At 37.4% G+C, this 19,471-nt stretch overlaps 1 protein-coding gene and 1 pseudogene across 1 annotated transcript in view; both read right to left on the reverse strand.

The window, feature by feature from the left end:
• ZSWIM5 (zinc finger SWIM-type containing 5) overlaps nt 1-19,471 on the reverse strand; it is a 138,669-nt gene that overhangs the window by 21,683 nt on the left and 97,515 nt on the right. Inside the window, exons 5-11 of the mRNA XM_016123497.2 lie at nt 14,730-14,909; nt 9,550-9,726; nt 6,234-6,380; nt 5,593-5,730; nt 3,775-4,035; nt 3,436-3,571; nt 2,434-2,591 (exon numbers count right to left, since the gene is read on the reverse strand). Of these exons, the coding sequence (XP_015978983.1) occupies nt 2,434-2,591; nt 3,436-3,571; nt 3,775-4,035; nt 5,593-5,730; nt 6,234-6,380; nt 9,550-9,726; nt 14,730-14,909 (1,197 nt within the window). The remainder of the gene's footprint in view (nt 1-2,433; nt 2,592-3,435; nt 3,572-3,774; nt 4,036-5,592; nt 5,731-6,233; nt 6,381-9,549; nt 9,727-14,729; nt 14,910-19,471) is intronic.
• On the reverse strand, nt 5,105-5,223 carry LOC118605044 (annotated as a pseudogene).

The raw sequence follows: 19,471 nt of genomic DNA on the forward strand, positions 1-19,471 counted from the left end.
CTATGAATTTCTCTTCTACTTTCTGTTTCTATGAATTTATGAGCATCAACTGTGGCCATTTTATCAAAGTGTTATCTGCCAGGTTTCTCCACTCTACAGTAGAGTTATATCTTTTTCCTTTATGATTGATAAGTATGTTATGGAGAGATACTTTGAGACTATGAAAACATCCTGTACCTCACCATTGTTCACCCACTAGCATAGTATCCATTGATGTTTTTCACTGTAGCTATTGTAAGTACTCAAATAAGTAGAATCATACAACATTTGTCCTTTTGTGTCTGGCTTATTTCACTTAACATAATGTTTTCAAGGTTCATCTATGTTGTAGCATGTATCAGAACTTCATTCTTTATTTATGCCTTAATAATAGTCCACTGACTATATAAATCATAGTTTCTTTATTCATTCATCTGTTGACAGACAAGTTTTGGTTACTGTGAATAGTATTGCTATGAACACTGGTGTACAAGTAGCTGTTTGAGTCCATGTTTTCAATTCTTTTGAGTATATGCCTAGATCATTTTTATTTATTCTTGAGTGAGTTTTGGTAGTTTTTGTCTTTCAAGGAATTAGTTCACCTCATTTATGTTATTGGCATGCAATTGTTCACAATATTCCCTTGTTATCATTTTAATGTCTCTAGAATTTGTTGTGATGCCACCTGTCTCATTCTTTATATTGGTAATTTTTGTCTTCTCTCTTTTCTTCTTGATTATCTGGACAGATTTCAATTTTATTTTATTTTCAAAGAGCCAGCTTTTGGTTTCATTGATTTCTTTACTGTTTTTCTGTATTCTACTTCATCGATTTATGTTTTGATCTTTACTAATTCTTCTGCTTGCTTTGGGTTTCATTTGCTCTTCTTTTTTTTGGTTTCTTAAGGTGGAAACTGAGATCACTGATTTGAAACATTTCTTCTTTTCAAATATAGGTATTTAGTGCTAAAAATTTCCTTCTAGATAAGTTTTGGTTGCATTCTACAAATTTTGATATATTGTGTTTTTATTTTTAGTTTTAAACATTTTCTTATTTTCTTGTACTCTTTGTCTCCTTTTGTCCAGTGAGCTATAGGGAAGTGTGTGGTTTAATTTATAAAAATTTGGTGATTTTTCTATATAATCTTTTATTATTGATTTCTAATTCAATTGTGGTTCTATGAAAAAGTTTTTATTTCACCTTTGTTTTTGAAAGATATTTTCACTGGTATAGAATTCTAGGTTGACAGTTTTTTAAAAAATACTTTAAAGTACTTTTTTCACTGTCTTCTGGCTTAATGAGAAACTTGATCTCATCTTTATCTTTTGTCCTTTATAAGTAACGTGGTCTTTTTTTCTCTAGTTGCTTTCGTTTCTCTTTTATCACTGGTTTTAAGCAATTTCATTATGATATGACTTTTTTCACATTTCTTGTGCTTGAGGTTCATTGAGTATCTTGGATTTGCAGTCATCCTTAGCCTGCTCTGAATCTGACATTCCATGTCAGGCTACTGCCACCACCACTCCCCACACAGATGCCCATTATCAAATTTATTGATTTTATCTAATAAAATTGGTTAAAAATGTTATCTCAGGGTAATTTTAATTTGTACTTCTCAAGGGAAGCCAGGCATCTTAATTTTTTAAAAGTCATTCGTATCTTTCTTTTCCTATGAACTGCCTGATTATATCTTTTGTTCAGTTTTTCTATTGGTTTATTGATCATTTTTATATTAATTTATCCGTACCTTTTACCTTTCCTACAATGAACATGCATTTTTTGAGCAATAAGAAGATGCGACCAAGTTATTTTTAATAATAAAAAAAAAGCTTTAAAAAATCTGTGTAGTTTCCAGGCATCAGACAAATACTCACAGTTCATGGGTAGCTAGTATTTTATTATAGCTTCTCGAGGGCTTATTTTCATTTCTCTTTGTGGTGAAACCTCAATAGTTAACAGGGAGTATGTGAACTTGAAAGCCTGAAAGTCATTTTGGGCTGCCTGTCGTTTCATGAGGACCCTGGAAAAATCACAAACTGTCATATCTATAAGAGATATGCAGCTCCATCTTGGTCATCACTTCATTGGCTCTTCCAATGGCCTCGGGAGGCTGATAGGTCATTGACGGCGATACCCATTTTATAGATTTTGAACCTAGGCTTGGAAAGGTAAAGTGGCTTTATCATATGAAAGTGTAGATTTAGAAGTTACCTTAAAGATGATCTCATTCTGTGTACTCAGGATCCTATAATTAGTAACTAGGGAAAAACTTGGACTGGACCCAGGGGCTCATTCTCATGGCAGCAATCAAAGTGAGGATCCCTATCAGTCTAAGAGGTCAAGGGAGGATGAACAGCTTCTCTTGTTCAGGAAACTGCAGGCCAAGACCCTGGTAGGGCCATGACTGGGCCAGCATAGTGGGAGTGCTGGAGCCTAAAGTCTATTTATGCTTACCTTTGGCAGCAGTCAGCATGGTGGAGGCCAGTTCACACTGCTGTGATTCCAGGTGTCCAAGTGTGAACCAGCGAGGATAACGGCTGGGCACCACAGACACCATATGGTGAGGGTGGGAAGTGTCGCCTGCAGAATTTGAGTTTTCTAAAACAGGTAACCTAGAAGACCGAGGGAGAGTCATCAGCCACCATCCAGACTCCTGCCATTCTGAGCCATCTTAGAGAAGCTTATTTTTTGCAGGGAGTAAATGGGCAGAAAAAGGTTAACCAAGAACTTTGAAAATTTTAAAACCTAGAATACTGTACTCTGTATGAGGTAAGTACCTGGGCACTTGTAGAGCTCAAGCTGAATAGTCCTTACTGCAAATAGATTTGAAAAGCAGTTCAAGAGCCATAAGATTATTTTTTAAAGTATAAGAAATATATGTCAAGGAATCCTCAGTAGTTCTTTTCTAATTGAAGTGAGGGACTCTCACAGCCTTATGGTCTGACTAAAATTCTTCCGTGTGGTCTGCTATATCTTTGAGGTCCACTTGCCTGAACCAAGGATCCTTCTCTAGTTTAGAAACAAGATGCCCATAGCTTATTGTTTTCAAGTCTTGGTATAGAAAGACTTATTTCTATCTCCCCCAGATGCATCTGGTGACCTATTCCTGGGAACCATGACTCAGGTGAGACATTGAAGGGCTCAAATCTCATCTCAGGCTGCCTAACTCGCTGCAAACAGGGAGACTCAGATCTTGGGTGCTACATATCTATTAAAAACTCAGGAGCTTCAAGATGACCCACCAAGAGTATAGACAGGAAGCCAAGTGAGTCACCAGCAAGGCATCCCAGATAGGAATGCTAGATCATATGAAAATGTCTAAGCTAATTTAGGGCAGGCTTGGTGGCAGGTCCAATAGAATAGAAAGAGGAAAAGCGACAAAAGTGAGATAAAGAAAAAGAGCTTCAAAGAATTCTGCTTTGGTAGAGGCAACTGGGCTAGGAAAAGGCTACCCACCTCATGGCACGTAAGGCTAATTTATAGGACAGGTCTGGATCATGAGGCAGCAGAGCTGAGAACAAATACTTGGCAAAGGTATGCATGGGAACACTCTCTCGGTGAATGACTTCTCCCAAACCACTGAAGGGACCTCCTGCAGGAAGAAGATAAGTCAGCTAGTTGTTTTTCTGTATGCTTCTACTTGCCAGCCCAGATTTGAGCCTTAGGATTCCACATATATTTGGAACTTTCAGTACACTTTAATGTCAAAAATGTTTCTGTACCTGTGCTCTATTATAGAGGGGAACCCTGAGTCACAGGACAAAGACAACGTGGTAATAGCCCCTCTCTATTTACCTTCTAGTAGTAAGATGCACTGTTTCTGCAATGTTTGCACTAGTTCATCATCCAGCTGCAGTTCCTGGAGTCGACTCAGGAGCTGCTCCTCATTGCGGCACACCTTGTCTTGTGCATAGAGGCCTTCAGGCATCACTCTCTGTTGACCCATCCCCATCAGAGCAACTTCCAGGGCCAATGACAGGAAGGATTCACTGCTGTTTGGGCAGCCTGCAGCCACGGGTACATGCTGGTACACAGGGGGTCTGCTTTCATTTATATCTGAGGGCAAGAGGTCATCAGATTCCTTAGGTCAGACCCCATAGAATTCATCTCTTCCTCAATCCCCCCCACTTTAGGATACAGCTTAGTCAGCAGCTATCACAGGGAAGCTGAGTCAAAATCCCAGAGCAATAAGGAAGATACACTGGAAAAAAGGTTACACAGAGCCTCAAAGATTCCTAGCTCTTTCCTAATATATGAATTGGCTGGGCTGGTTGGAGAAGTATAAAATCTTATACTAATCTTTTGCTCGCATATTATATAATAACAGTTATGTTTTTGTGTCTCTCTTTCACTAGAGTGTGAACATCTTAAAAGGGAAAAAACTTTATCTTATTGCCCTAAGTATGTCTCTAGGGTCTGCTGTATGGAAGGAGCTAAGTATAGGTCAGTAGTGAATAAATTCCAAGTGCAACCTCAGGCTTTCCAGATCCAAGTGTCACTGTGCAGATGAAACAGACCAAACATGGATCAGGGGATCAGAGGGGAGATAAGGGCAGCCCTAGCTTGGACTGGGGCTACCCTTTGTATCTCTATCCAGAGGAATCTGAATCTACCCAGTTACTATTACTTTTATAACACTTGCAACTTCTCTGTTATTACTACTTTATACACTACACCTTTGGGTTCAAAGTTTCAGGAAAAAAGCATAGGTTTAAAAGCCAGGGTTTTGGTTTCTTTCCTTTTCCCTTTCATCCATCTGGTAAGTTTTTATGGAAGACTATTAGTTGGGAGTTATTGCACTAACTGCTAGGATGATAAAGATAAATCAGTCATAATTTCCGCTTTCAAGGAGCTGATCTCCTAATGAGATATACTCACTTGCAAACAAGTTGTTATGCCGTGTGCTAAATACCATAATAGATGTATGTATACAATACAGTGATGACATAAAGGAGGGAAGAATCAATTCTGTCTCTAGTCTTTGCTACTTTGAGCCTCTACTAAATTACTTCTTTTCTATTTCTCATTTGTACAATTGGTACAAAACCAATTATGAAGAAGAAAGTTCAAAGGAAACATGACATTATACAATTGCAAGAGACAATACATTTATTTTTTCTTTTTACACCTATGGCACCTGGTCTTCCTGGGTGGTCTCCCATCCAAGTACTAATGAGGCCTGACCCTGCTTAGCTTCCAAGATCAGATGGGATTAAGCATGTTCAGGGTGGCATGGCTGTAGACAAGATAAACACACTCTTGATGGAAGTTCTTTTCCACTTCAAGACCACTCCTGAGTACTTAGCCTCTGACTTCTAAAATCCTTCTACCCCTTATTATTTCCCTTGGATCATACTCTTTAGGCATTCACAGGAAGTGAAAGAGGCAAAGGAAGGTAGTAAGGTAAAATGTGAGAGTAGGTCAGGGCTAGTCCACAGGGTAGGAAAGGAGGGTGGGAAAGAGAAGCCTAAGGAAACCTCTCAGAGGAGGTCCAGTTTGGGTAAGAGGAACAAAAAGGCTACATGAGGGGTAGAGGGGTAGAACAGATCTGGCAGGAAGGAGAGGGCTGCCAAGCAAGGGCAGTTCTGGGCTGCCCTAGGCTGACCCCCATACCTGATGCTTCCAGATAGCTGTCATCATTCAGACGGCAGGCCTCAGTCAAAGTAAGAAAAAGGCAGCCAATGGGATCCAGGGGGTGGCCCACCCAGCCTTCCAGGTTTGTGATGGTTGTGGTTCCTCTCTGCAACAGCTCTGGAAACAAGCAGGTCAAAGTTTTAGAGAGTGGTAGAGACAAATTGTTCTCTGTCCCTGCCTGGCTCTCCTCATCAGTCTCTTTCAGGACTTGGCCCTGACACTCGAAGAAAGCTTCCCTCATTGTCTTGCCTTGGGTTGATAGGACTGGTTACAAGCTTATCAGCCATCACAGCTGGCTGTGGTCTGCATTTAGTCTCCTTGCTGGCAGCGCACATATCTAGATACAGCTTTATAGTTTAAAAAGGGTCTTCACATATCAGATTTTAGTGGGCCTACCAACTGCCCTCTGATGTTGGCATGCTGGCATTATTATTCCTGTTTTATAGACAAAAAAACAGAGATGAAGTAAGGCATTCCACATAGCAAGTAGAATGACCAGGAATCCTATAGCCCATACCACGCCATGAAACTTAATGAACATTAAATATGACACCTTGTAGTCCCTGAGGATCTTTATCAGCCTCAGCCTGAGGAGTTAAGATGGCTCCTAAGCACTGTACCTTTCTTTTGATGCTTGTAGATTTCCAGCTGCCGCTGCTGTTGCAACCTCAGAGTATTGATAATGGCCACCGTGAGTCTGAGGGCCTCCTTTGGATAACCATGGGAACGTAGGGCATCAACCCGAGCACAGGCTGTAGGCACATGCTCTACCAGATGAGAAGAAATAGTTTGGTTGGGTAAAATTTTCAAATCAGGAAAATTCATGCTTGAGAAAGGGGGTCTGTTTTCTAATTCCGTTCTTCAAATTCAATCTGACATCTACTGTGTACCAGAAACTGTATCTTATCTTTGAAGGATTATAAAATTGAGTAAGTCATAGACATTATCTTCAAAGAGCTACCTTGAAGCCTCAGCACAGTAGTATGGTGTAGAAAGGGATACACAACTAGGATAATAAAATGTTGTACCTCTTTCTGAACAGGTACTATGGGAACCCAGTGGAGGTAGCAACTAACTGCCTAAAGGAAGAGGCCTCACTCATTTATTAATCCTACATTTCCTGAGAACTAATTATATGCCAGGTAATATGTGGGCAAACAGCAGTACAAAGATGAATAAGAAATGGTCACTTCCCTCAAAAAGCTCAGAAATGATATATAAACAGGTCATAATAAAATAGTTTAAAAGAAATGACATGGTAGCAATATATACAGAGAGAACTGTACTTTGTAAGACAATAAGATTTTAAATAGGTAGACAAACAGGAAAAGGCATTCCTGGCAAAGGGAACATATAAGCAAAGACATATAAGTAAAAGCATGAAGAGCAGTTTATATAGCGTCTTCAGAGCATGACAAATAGTTCTGTACAGAGTTAGGTTATGTAGCTAGAGATAGCTGGAAAGGTAGGATCTGGAATGTAAAAAGCTTTGAATGCCATACTAATGAGTTTGAATTTACCTTAGGGATAATGAAGAACTACTAAAGGCTTATAAATGGGCAAGTGATTATAATGAGATTTATGATTCATGATTTTTTTAAAAGACAACATTAAAAATTATAGAAATAATTGCAGAAAATTTGAAAACACAGGCAAGCAAAATATAAAACAAAAATCAGAGATAACCATTATTTCCGCTTTCATATATATATATATATATATATATATATATCCAGACTTTTCTATTCGATTTTAATTACAATGGGATTATAATTATTGTTTTGTAACTGGGTTTTTCCACTTCACACATGTAAATATTTTTCCACATCATTAAATATACTTTTTTAACATTAAAAATGATTACATGTCATTCCATTGAATGTGTACTAAGTCAATCAATTTCCTACTATTGGATATTCGCTCGTTTCCAATTTTCCTCACCTGTACATTATTTATAAACATGCTCTAATTGAACCTCTAGTTTTATGCATCTTCTTAGTTAATTATAGCTCAAGATAAAGTCCTAGATATAGAATTCCTGGATCAATGGGTATGAATATATTTTAAAGGCTTAAAAAATCTATTTCTATTACAGTTGACATTCAATATTATATTAGTTCCAGGAATATAGCATAGTGGTCAACATTTATATAATTTATGAAGTGATCCCCCCAATAAGTCGAGTACATAGTTATTACAATATTATTTACTATATTCCGTATGCTGTACTTTACATCCCCATGACTATTTTGTAACTACCAACTGTACTTCTTCCATTCACTTCTACCACTTCCCATTGAGCAACCAACCATCAGTTTGTTCTCTGTGAGTCTGTTTCTGTTTTTAGTTGTTCATTTATATTATTGTTTAGATTCCACATATGAGTAAAATCATATGGTATTTGTCTTTCTCTGTCTGACTTATTTCACTTAACATAATACCTTCTAGGTCCATCCCTGTTGTTGCAGATGGCAAGATTTCATTCTTTTTTATAGCTGAGTATTATTCCATTGTATATATGTACTACATCTTTATCTAATTGTCTATTGATGGGTAGTTAGGTTGCTTCCATATCTTGGCTAATGCAAATAATGCTCCAATGAACATAGGAATACGTGTATCTTTTCAAATTAGTGTTTTGGATGTCTTCAGATAAATGCCCAGAAGCGGAATTACTGGGTCATAAGGTAGTTCTATTTTTAATTTTTTGAGGAACCTCCATAGTGTTTCCATAGTGGCTGCACCAGTTTGTAAAGGCTTTTGATAAGTGCTGCTGAAATGTCCTTCAGAAAGGCTGTAAGCATTTATACTCCTTTCAGTAGTAGGAGAGTACCTATCTCCATGAAACCTCTCCCACACCAAAAACTAATTATCTTTATTATGAAAATCTCTGACCATTTGATCAATCAAAAAATGGTAATTCAGTGTTGTTTCATTTGCATTTGTTTGTAAATGAGGTGTATTTTTTTTTCAGAAGCATGTTAAAGGTACATTATATAAGGGTTGGATGAGAAAAGTGAGCTTGGCCAAGACTTTCGAGAGAGATAGGGACACATCCAGATTCAGCAAGATCTTGAGAAAGACAAAGATATTGGGTGAACGACGGAGGCAGGGAATTAGGAGCAATTCATAAAAACAGCATTATTGTAAGACTCAGAAAATGAATATTTTAAAAAAGAATGTCTACTTTATAATGGACATCCTGTGATAAAGTCATGAATAGACTAAAAGAAGGCCAGAGGATGGTTTAAACTGATGACAGAAGAGGTTTATTCCATTATGAGGAAGGAAGAAGGAAGGAAGGAAGGAAGGAAGGAAGGAAGGAAGGAAGGAAGGAAGGAAGGAAGGAAGGAAGGAAGGAAGAGGAGGAGGGAGGGAGGGAGGAGGGAGGAAGGAAGGCAGGAAGGAAGGAAGGAAGGAAGGAAGGAAGGAGGAAGGAAGGAAGGAAGGAAGGAAGGAAGGAAGGAAGGAAGGAAGGAAGGAAGGAAGGAAAGGTGGGAAGGAAGAAGGCTTGGAGACAAATACAGATTGTGCCCTAGTAACTATCACGGGGTAATTTAAGTTTCATATGTAGTGCCTTTTTAGCCAACTGTAATTTCAGCATTGATTATAATGTAACTGCTGACTAGGAGAACCTGTGAACTGATGTCTAATAGTTTTATTAGTACTCTTTGAGATTTATTAATTCTTTTCCCCTCCCACAATTTAGGAAACACAATATAAATTCTTCTATTTGAGGTTACTACACCTCAGCTGAGTACATATGCAAAAGGCTCAGGCCCCACATAAACACTCTGAGGCCTGAGTCAAGACCCTAAAAGATCTGTATGAAGACTATCCAAATTATAGTCATGTTGCTGGTGCCTATGCACATGGCTCATTCAGGCTAGGAGGTGAGACTGGACCCTAAAAGTCTTGGAGGAGAAGTACACTTACCAAGCCACAGTGGCTGGCCTTGGGAATTAAAGAGTAGCTTCTCACTTTCCCGCTGACAGGCAGGAGCTATATATATATCACAGGTAATTATCCGCTGTAGGTGGCTGTCTTGCCAATGCAATTCACGGCCCTCGATGGCTCTCGTAAACACTGTTCGTCTTGGTCTGGATAAGGAGTCTGGGGAAATGAAGAAATGCAGCAGTTCAATGATGGGTAATCTAAAGTTCTAGGTTCTGTCTTCTTCAGGGTAGGAGGGTAGGCAGGTAGGCAGAAGTATAGTATGTGGTTAGTGAGAGCAGCCACTCTACCATCTGTCTGGGTGTTTGTTGTGTTACCTATTTTATTGGATAACTTTTAGTGTGTCTGTGCCTTCTATGGGAAGAATCTTTCTATAGAGATCTATGGTTGCATTTTTACTTCTTACAGAAGACCAGTTTCTCCGAGGATGCAGAGCCACATGCAAGAAAGGAGAAACAGTGGTGTCCACCTGCTCAGTTATGAGGATACAAACTGATTCTATAGAAGTCAGAGGGAAAGAGGAGTAGCTAGGTAATTTCCCTGGTCAATCCATAACCTGTCTCATTTATAGCATGGTCCTTATCAGACTAAGGACTTCCATGAAATTCATATTAAAAATTGAATAAGAGCTGAAGCCCTGTGTATTCTGGTGTCTTTAGCACAATGATATCTGCATCTTTGTTCTCCAGTAAGAAAAACTGATGTAGACAAAAGACTAACATGTTTTCTCATTAGAGTTTTACCATGCCATCTCTTCAGGAAAAGAGCTTCAGGGAAAACAGTAGATGAAATAGGCTCAATTCTTAAGAGTGATGTGGAAGAAGATCAAATATAAGATACACTGTCATAAACTATAAATATAGGAGTACTCATGGAAATGACATTTAAGGACATATTTTTTTAAAAACATAAAAAATTATTTAACTTACTCTCTGCCAAATTAAGGTTGGTTAAAACTATTTTGGGATCAAGAACTGAAGTATTATATAGATGTTTCCAGATATGCCCAAATAAGGTATGTATCTATTAAGCCTACATAAAAAAATTGGGAGGGAAAGTCAGAAGATTCAGACTAAACATGAAAGAAATGAACATATTCATTCACCAAGCAAAAGTCCTTGGAATCTGGTCAGCTCTTCAGCATTTGATATATTTTACAGAGTACAGGTTCAGAGGATTAAATTAGAATAGCACTGACATTATTTACTGAAATTGCTCTCCTTTATGTTGCCTCTCAGTAGAAGCACAATGACTCTTCTACTGGTTGCAGTCTAAGCCCCTCTTCTACTGAACTAAGAAAAAATCTACCATGAGTTTGCTCAGCTCACATTGGGGATTAGGCTTCCAAATGTTTTGTAATTCATTAAGTTAGCAAATAATGAGTGCCTACTACATGGCAGGTTCTGTGCCAGGTGCTAAAGACATACGAAGTCCCTGCCTTCAGGGACCTTTATATCCAAATGCGGAGAGATAATTCAATGAATATATATCAGATATATCGGATGGTTATGAGTGCTATAGAAAAGACGAGAGCAGAGTTAGGGAGAAAGGCAAGCTGCTATTGAGTAGGAGTAAATGTTTTATATAGAATGGTCTCTAATAAGGTAACATTTGAACAGATACCTGAAGGAACTGAAGGACAAGCCATAGACATAACTAAGGAAAAGTATTCCAGTCAAAAGAAATGGCAAATGGTAAGATCCTGAGGTGGGAACATATCTGGAGTGTTTGAGGGAAGCAAAGAGGCCAGTGTACTTGAAATGAAATGAGCAAGCAGAGAAATCATAGAAGATGAGGTCAGAAAGATACTAGGGAGCCAGATCATGAGGGCCTTGTAGGCCATGAGTAAAAGATGACTTTGGTTTTCTAAGTAAGATGAGAAGCCACTGGAAGGCTTTGAGCTGCTGAAGGTATATGATGTAACTTGCATTTTAAAAGGATAAGTGACAGCGGTATTGAAATTAAACTATAAGTGGAAGGGCAAAAAGAGAAAGAACAGTTGGGAGGCCATTGCAATAATTTGTGAAAGACGATAGTAACTTAGCCAGAGTAATAAGCAGTGGAGGTGATGAACATAGATGGATTCTGGATATATTCTGAAAGTAAAGGTAATAGGATTTGCTCAAGGATTAGATCTGGGCTGAGAGAGAAAGGAAAAAATTAAGAATGACTCCAAGGTTTTTAAGGCACACTTGCCACATATGGAGACAGGGAAGACTGCAGGAAGCTCAGATTAAGTGGGTCACAAGGGGTAAAAAAATCCTACTGAAGATGCTTATTAATATCTAAGTGGAGATATTAAAGGCAGTTGAACGTATAAGTCTGGAGTTGAGAGGAAAACTCTAGGTAGGAAATATAAACTTGGAGGTTGCTAGTATATAGATTATAATTAAAACAATGCAACCACCAATGGAAAAAGCATATAAAGAGAAGTGGTTTGATGACCGAGCCTTGGGCACACTAGCATTTTAGATTGGGAAGAGGGGAGGAGACAGTAAAAAAAGACTGAGAAAGAGGGACCAATGAAGCAAGAGGAGAACCAAGAGAGTAGTGTCTTGGAAATAAGATGAAAAAGGTGTTTTAAGGACAGAGTGATCAATTGTGACAAAACTGCTTATAGGTCAAGTAAGATTGTGACCAAGACTCAACCAGCAGATTTAGAAATGGTCATTAGCATTAGTGACCACTACAAGAGCTGTTTCAGTAGTATGGGGATGAAAGCTGGCTAGAGTGAGTTCAAAGAAGAATAAGAACAGAAGAATAGAGATAGTAAATATATACTATTTTAAAATTATTTTTCTTAAGTCTACCGTTTCTTTTTGCCACCTAAGAAAAACAGGGTGGTAGCAAGTGAGGCATGTGGGGCCACAAGTGTTTATTGTTTTGTTTTGTTTGGGGATGACAGATAAAACAATGTGCTTATATACTCATAGGAATAATCCACAAAAATTTATGGTGCTGGAAAGAGGAGAGAATTCCTAGAGTGATGTCCTGGAAAAATGAGAAGGAAAAAGATGCTGAGAATAAGTAGAAGGCTTAAACTTAGAAGAACAAACAAAAACAGTGGAAGTAGCATAGTAGATGGGCATACACAGAGGCAGATGAGGTGATTTAATTTTGGAAATTCTCTTCTGATTACTTCTATATTTTCAGTGAACAGGAAGCAAAGCTATCAGCTGAAAGTGAGGAAGGAAAGGAATATAGTAAATTTTAGGGAAAAGATGATGGAAATAGTAATTTAAAAGAGTGAAATAAGACATAGACTAGGGAAATGCATTGGATGTCTATACAGTACTATGGATCCACTTGAGATTACTGGTCATAAACTTAAAATAAGACCAGTTATCATGGTTGTGTTTCTATCCACCATGTTCAACTGGGCTAGCATAAGCACCAAGTAATTAGAGAGTTAAGACTGAGCTACTAACATTACAGATTTGCTACATGAGTGTAACAAAGAAAAAAAGGGGATTGACCATGTGTACAAGGGAGTGATTATAATGATGCACCAAAGAATGTAACCTGGATAAGGAGGAAAATGAGGCTATCAAGAGAATAAAAAAACAGTAGAATCAAAATTCCTAGTAGGTCAAAGAATTACTAGACTTGGGCTACTAAAGAAAATAAGCTAGTAAAGACTGGTGGTGGTAAGTAGGGCTTCTTTAAATTGAGATTATGAAGAAAGTTATTGGTGACAAGGTTTAGGGTAGGATCTTGGGATTATATGACCAAGTTAGGTTGGAAGATGAAACTATTAAAAGAGAGGAGGTCAAAGAACTGATAAACTAGAATACTGGAAGGATCATGAATGTGGCTACTGAAATCATCAAGAATTATGATAAAAGTAGTGACAGAGAGTAGTGCTATAAGCCAAAAGCCAAAAATCTTCAAGGAATGATGGGAATTGACCCAGAGGGTCTCCAAATGACCAAACCAGAAGGGTAGTAGATAGTATACTTTGATGGTGCAAACTTTAAAGCTGTGGGGTCAGTTTAGGAGTGAAGGACAATGATGTAGAAATGACAATGAAGAATAAGCAGAATGTCTATTGCTCCATAAACTCCAGTAGTAAAGAGATGTGAGAGATAAATCAGCTGTAACTTGAGAAGACTGCAGAGGAAGCAATATACTCAAATGAGAACTAATAACGCTGAATAACCAATATATTATGACAAGGAAGAAACTACAAGAGTGGAGGCATGTGTTTTATAAGCACTGACTTTCTCTATGACAACCCAAAGCCAATACTAAAAAGATGGCTTCCTGTATTGTACAGGTCAGATGAGTGCCAGTAAAGAGTAGCTTAAAGAAGTGGCAAAGTTGCAGCCTTTCACCTTTCATTACCTTAGTTGCCTTAAAGACACCAATAATCAATAAGGGTACAGTAGATTAAAACCAAGCAAGAATAATAATTTAAATGACTTCCTTTTTGAGATTAAAAATATCAGTAGATTTATCACCTAACATAAAGAGGACTACATGTAAAGTCAGTGTCTGATAAAATCTCCTACCAATAAAGGTTCCCAGTGGGCTAAAGAGTAATTGGTTGCCAATGTCAAATACCCTGAGTTATATAAACTAAAACTGATGTGAATGCTGATGCCCAGTGGTATCAGTAGGCCAGTGGGCTCAAAATGCAGAGGATACAATATCACTGTACTGGATTTGTCTTACAATGAGGCAAGAATCCTAACCTTAACTTGGGAGCACGACCCCTCCTAACTACTTGCTGTATAACCATTTAAGGAAAACATAAAAATAAGAAAGACAAATGTTAGGACATTTTTTAAAAGCTCTTTTCTGCAAGCCTTCCATCCTTACCTTGAGGTAAGTCTTCCGAGCTAAAACCAACCCCAACTGAGACCAAGATCCATTAGTGATGAAGAACTTGAAGAAGATGCATGCAGAAGGCTTTAGGAATTTATGCTGGGCACTATAAGGACACTCTATATGTGGAAAAGGACAGCATCTCCAATGTCGAAGGTAAAAAAGCTTACCCTTATTTAAAGTTTGGCATTTCAAGACAAACAGAAAGACTGGCTTTTCTTACTTAAGATGACAGTCCTGATAGTCAAAAGGTTGTCCAGCTACCTTTTTTCTAGGACTCTACTCTTGATTTTTGGTGTTACAGGCACAAAGACCCTTAAAGGATATCTGCTCACCTGGGTTGTGATTAGCATTCTGGGGAAGTGCATTGGTGATGTTGGGTAGCTCATGCCCATAGTTCCCATCCTCCAGAGGACAGACATCCAGGTCGCTCCATTTCTGCAGTTGCTGCAGCCAAGAGGATTTTTCTTCCAGTTTGCAGTGTGGATTTAAAATGATGCACACCCATAGTGCCCCTGGAAAATAAAACAACCCATATTCTTCATATCTGTTCTTTGATGTATATGTGAGTCTTAATGTTTTAGCTTATACTTTTCTTCCATTTTTTAGTTGTTAAAAAATATTTCCCAAATCTCTGTATTTCTCAATTTAAAAATATGGATCTGCTAAAGATTTCAGAACTGATTTATTTTTCCTTTCCAGAGCTTCCTTAAAGCAGAGTGATTATCTTAATATCTGAATGTGCCTATGATGATGACCAAAATAGATGTGGGCTTGAATTTTACTGAGAGCTTTCCATGTTCAAGGCCCTGTACTGGAGAATAAGATACTGTTCCTACTCTTAAAGAGCTATCTAGTAGGGGGAGATAGATAAACAAAATGCCATTTGAATATGGTAAGTGTTAAAGTAAAGATATGTTTAGGGTGTAAAAGCAGCATAGAGGAAGAGCATTTAACATAAGGACAGGAGTCAGAATGGAGGTGCTCAGAAAGGGTTTTAATTTTTGGTTAGTTGACCTTGGACTTTCTGAATTTTGAAATCCCTTGACTGTAAAATAGAGATCATAAAAACAACTATGTTGTAGGGACAGTGTGAGAATTAAATGAGATAATGTGGAGATTGGATTAAACATGGCTAAGTGAGAGACGTCCCCCAGTCTTTCCCCTTGAAATAACAATAAGATAAACATCTAAAACTCAACAAAAATCACCCAAACTACACACCAGCATGTTCAAGCCATCCAAAATAAAGAAAACGGAAACACAAGGACAAGGAAACAATGGCTACAATAAGCTACCAGAAAGCAAAAGATAAAATGACTATAAAAAGACCTCATGTTTCAGTAATCACCCTAAATGTAAATGGACTGAACTACAATAAAAAGGAGCAGAGTTGCAGATTGGATCAAAAAATAAAACCAAAACATATGCAGGCTCCAGGAGACATATCTCAGCTCCAAAGACAAATACAAACTCAAAGTGAAAGGGTGGAAAATAATATTTCAAGTAAGTAGCATTCAGAAAAAAGTGGGAGTAACAGCACTAATATCGACCAAAATAGACTTCGAAATGAAAAATGTAAAAAAAGATACCGAGGGACACTTCATAATGTTAAAGGGAATCATGCACCAAGAAGACATAATACTTATTAATATCTATGCTCCCAATCAGCAATTACTAACAGAACTAAAAGGAGAAACAGACAAAAACACTATCGTAGTAGGGAACCTAAATATTCCATTGTTATAAATGGACAGATCATCCAAACAGAAAATCAATAAGGAAATAACATCCTTAAATGATACATTACACCAACTGGACATAATTGACATTTACAGAGCCTTTCGTCTCAAAACAGCTGCTTACACATTCTTTTCTAGTGCACATGGAACATTCTCAAGGATTGACCACATACTGGGACACAGAGAGCCTCAACGAATATAAGAGTTGAATTCATACCAACCATATTCTCTGATCATAATGCTATGAAACTAGAGATAAACTGTAAAAAGAAAGCAGAAAGGACCACAAATACAATGAAATTAAAGAACATACTACTAAAGAATTACTGAGTCAGCAAAGAAATAAAAAGAGATTAAGAGAGATATAGAAATGAATGATAATGATAGTACAACATATCAAAACTTTTGGCGCGCGGCAAAAGCAGTCATAAAAGGAAAGCTCATATCATTACAGGCCTACCTCCAAAAACAAGAACAAGCCCAAATAAACAACCTAAATGACTACAAAAGGAAGAACAAATGAAGCCTAAAGTCAGCAGAAGGAAAGAAATCATCAAAATTAGAGCAGAAATAATTGAAATTGGAAACAACAACAACAACAACAACAAACAATAGAAAAAATAAATGCAACGAAGAGCTGGTTCTTTGAGAAGGTTAATAAAATTGACAAACCCCTGGCTAAACTCACTAAAGAACAAAGAGAACGGACACAAATAAACAAAATCAGGGATGAAAGAGAGGAAATTACAACAGACACTGCAGAAATACAATGGATCATACAAGAATACTATGAAAAAGTATGTAACACCAAATTTAAGAACCTAGAATAAAGGAACCAGTACTTAGAAAAATACAACCTTCCTAGACTGAATCAAGAAGAACTGGAAAATCTAAATAGAACGATCAGCAGTATGGAAATTGAGACAATCATCAAAAACCTACCAAAAAGTAAAAGTCCAGGATCAGATGGCTTCACCAGTGAATTCTACCACACATTCAAAGAAGATTTAATACCTATTCTCCTCAAACTCTTCCAAAAAATCAAAGAGGATGCAATACTTCCCAACTCATTTTATGAGGCCAACATTACCCTGATACCAAAACCTGGTAGCAACAACACAAAAAAAGAAAACTACAGACCAATATCTCTTATGAACACAGATGCAAAAATCCTAAATAACATACTAGTGAACTGAATACAGCAACATAGTAAAAAGATTATACAGCGCAATCAAGTGGGCTTCATCACAGAGGCACAGGGATGGTTCAACGTACACGAGTTCCTTAATGTGATACACCACATAAACAAATTAAAAAATAAGAATCATATGATCATATCAATAGATGCAGAAAAAGTCTTCAACAAGATACAGCACCCATGTATGATCAAAACACTTAACAAAACTGGTATAGAAGGAAAATATCTTAATATAGTAAAAGCCATATATGACAAGCCCTCAGCCAACATTATACTTAATGGTGAAAAACTAAAAACCTTCCCTCTAAGATCAGGAATAAGGCAAGGCTGTCCACTATCACCACTCTTACTCAATATAACATTGGAGGTCCTAGCGAGTGCAGTCAAAGAGAAAGATATAAAAGGCATCTAAATAGGAAACGAAGAAGTCAAACTGTCACTATTTGCGGATGACATGATTCTCTATATAGAAAACCCTAAAGACTCCACAAGAACACTACTAGAAGCAATAAGCAAATACAGTAAAGTCTCTGGATACAAAATCAACATTCAAAAATCCATAGCGTTCTTATACTCTAATAACGAAGTATCAGAAAAAGAGATGGAAAAAACAATTCCTTTCGCGATTGCAACAAAAAGAATAAAATACCTAGGAATAAATCTAATGAAACGTGTGAAGGACCTATATAATAAAAACTATAAGACCCTATTAAAAGAAATCAAAGAAGATACAAAGAAATGGAAAGATATTCCGTGTTCTTGGATTGGAAGAATCAACATAGTTAAAATGACCTTATTACCTAAAGCATTATACAGATTTAATGCAATCCCCCCATCGAAATCCCATCAGCATTTTTTAAAGAAATAGAACAAAAAAAAATCATCAGATTTATATGGAAGCACAAAAGACCCTGAATTTTAAAGCTATCTTGAGGAAAAAGAATGAGGAGAGGCATCATTCTGACCAACTTCAAATTATACTACAAAGCGACAGTAATCAAAACTGCATGGCATTGGCAGCAAAACAGACACACGGACCAGTGGAACAGAATTGAGAGTCCAGAAGTAAATGCATACTTACACGGGCAAATAATTTTCGACAGAAAAGTCAAAAACATACAGTGGAGAAAGGAAAGCCTCTTCAATAAGTGCTGGGCAAACTGGAAAGCTTCCTGGTAAAGAATGAAACTAGATTGTTGTTTATCACCACACACTAAAATTAACTCAAAATGGATTAAGGACCTGAATTTAAGGCCTGAAACAATAAAATGCATAGAAGAAAACGTAGGAACTAAACTCAAGGACCTTGGACTCAAAGAGGATTTTATGAATTTTACCTCAAAGGCAAGGAAAGTAATAGCTAAAATAAATGAATAGGACTACATCAAACTAAAAACTTCTGCACAGCAAAAGAAATCGTCAACTAGGTAAAGAGACAGCCATCCGAATGGGAAAATACATTTGCAAGCAACGCTACCGATGAGGGCCTAATATCCAAAATATACAAAGAACTCATACAGCTCAATAACAACAAAAACACAAACGATCCAATCAAAAAATGGGCAGAGGACCTAAACAGACATTTCTTATAGAAGACATACAAACAGCCAACAAATATTTGAAAAGATGCTCAACATCGCTAGCTATTAGGGAAATGCAAATCAAAACCATAATGATATACCATCTCACACTTGTTAGAATAGCTGTTATCACCAGGACAAGTAATAACAAATGTTGGAGAGCATGTGGAGAAATAGGAACCCTCATACACTGCTGGTGGGACTACGAATTTGTACAGACACTATGGAAAACAGTATGGAGGTTCCTCAGAAAACTAATAATGGATCTACCATATGATCCAGCAATCCCTCTACTGGGTATTTACCCCAAAGACTTGAAAACATATCCAAAAAGATATCTGCACACCGATGTTCATGGCAGCATTATTCACTAAGGCCAGGACATGGAACCAACCTAAGTATCCTATATAGATGATTGGCTAAAACAAAGAACAAGGTTTCCAATCTAAAATTCTAGACCCGATCGAAGTATCAGTCAAAAGTGATGGTGAAATATAAATATTCAGCAATGCAAAATTTATCTTGAATTGTGGAAAATTTATCTCCCACGCAACCTA

The sequence above is a fragment of the Rousettus aegyptiacus genome, unplaced genomic scaffold (assembly GCF_014176215.1).
Source record: "Rousettus aegyptiacus isolate mRouAeg1 unplaced genomic scaffold, mRouAeg1.p scaffold_m13_p_1, whole genome shotgun sequence".
In the NCBI taxonomy this organism is placed as follows: Eukaryota; Metazoa; Chordata; class Mammalia; order Chiroptera; family Pteropodidae; genus Rousettus; species Rousettus aegyptiacus.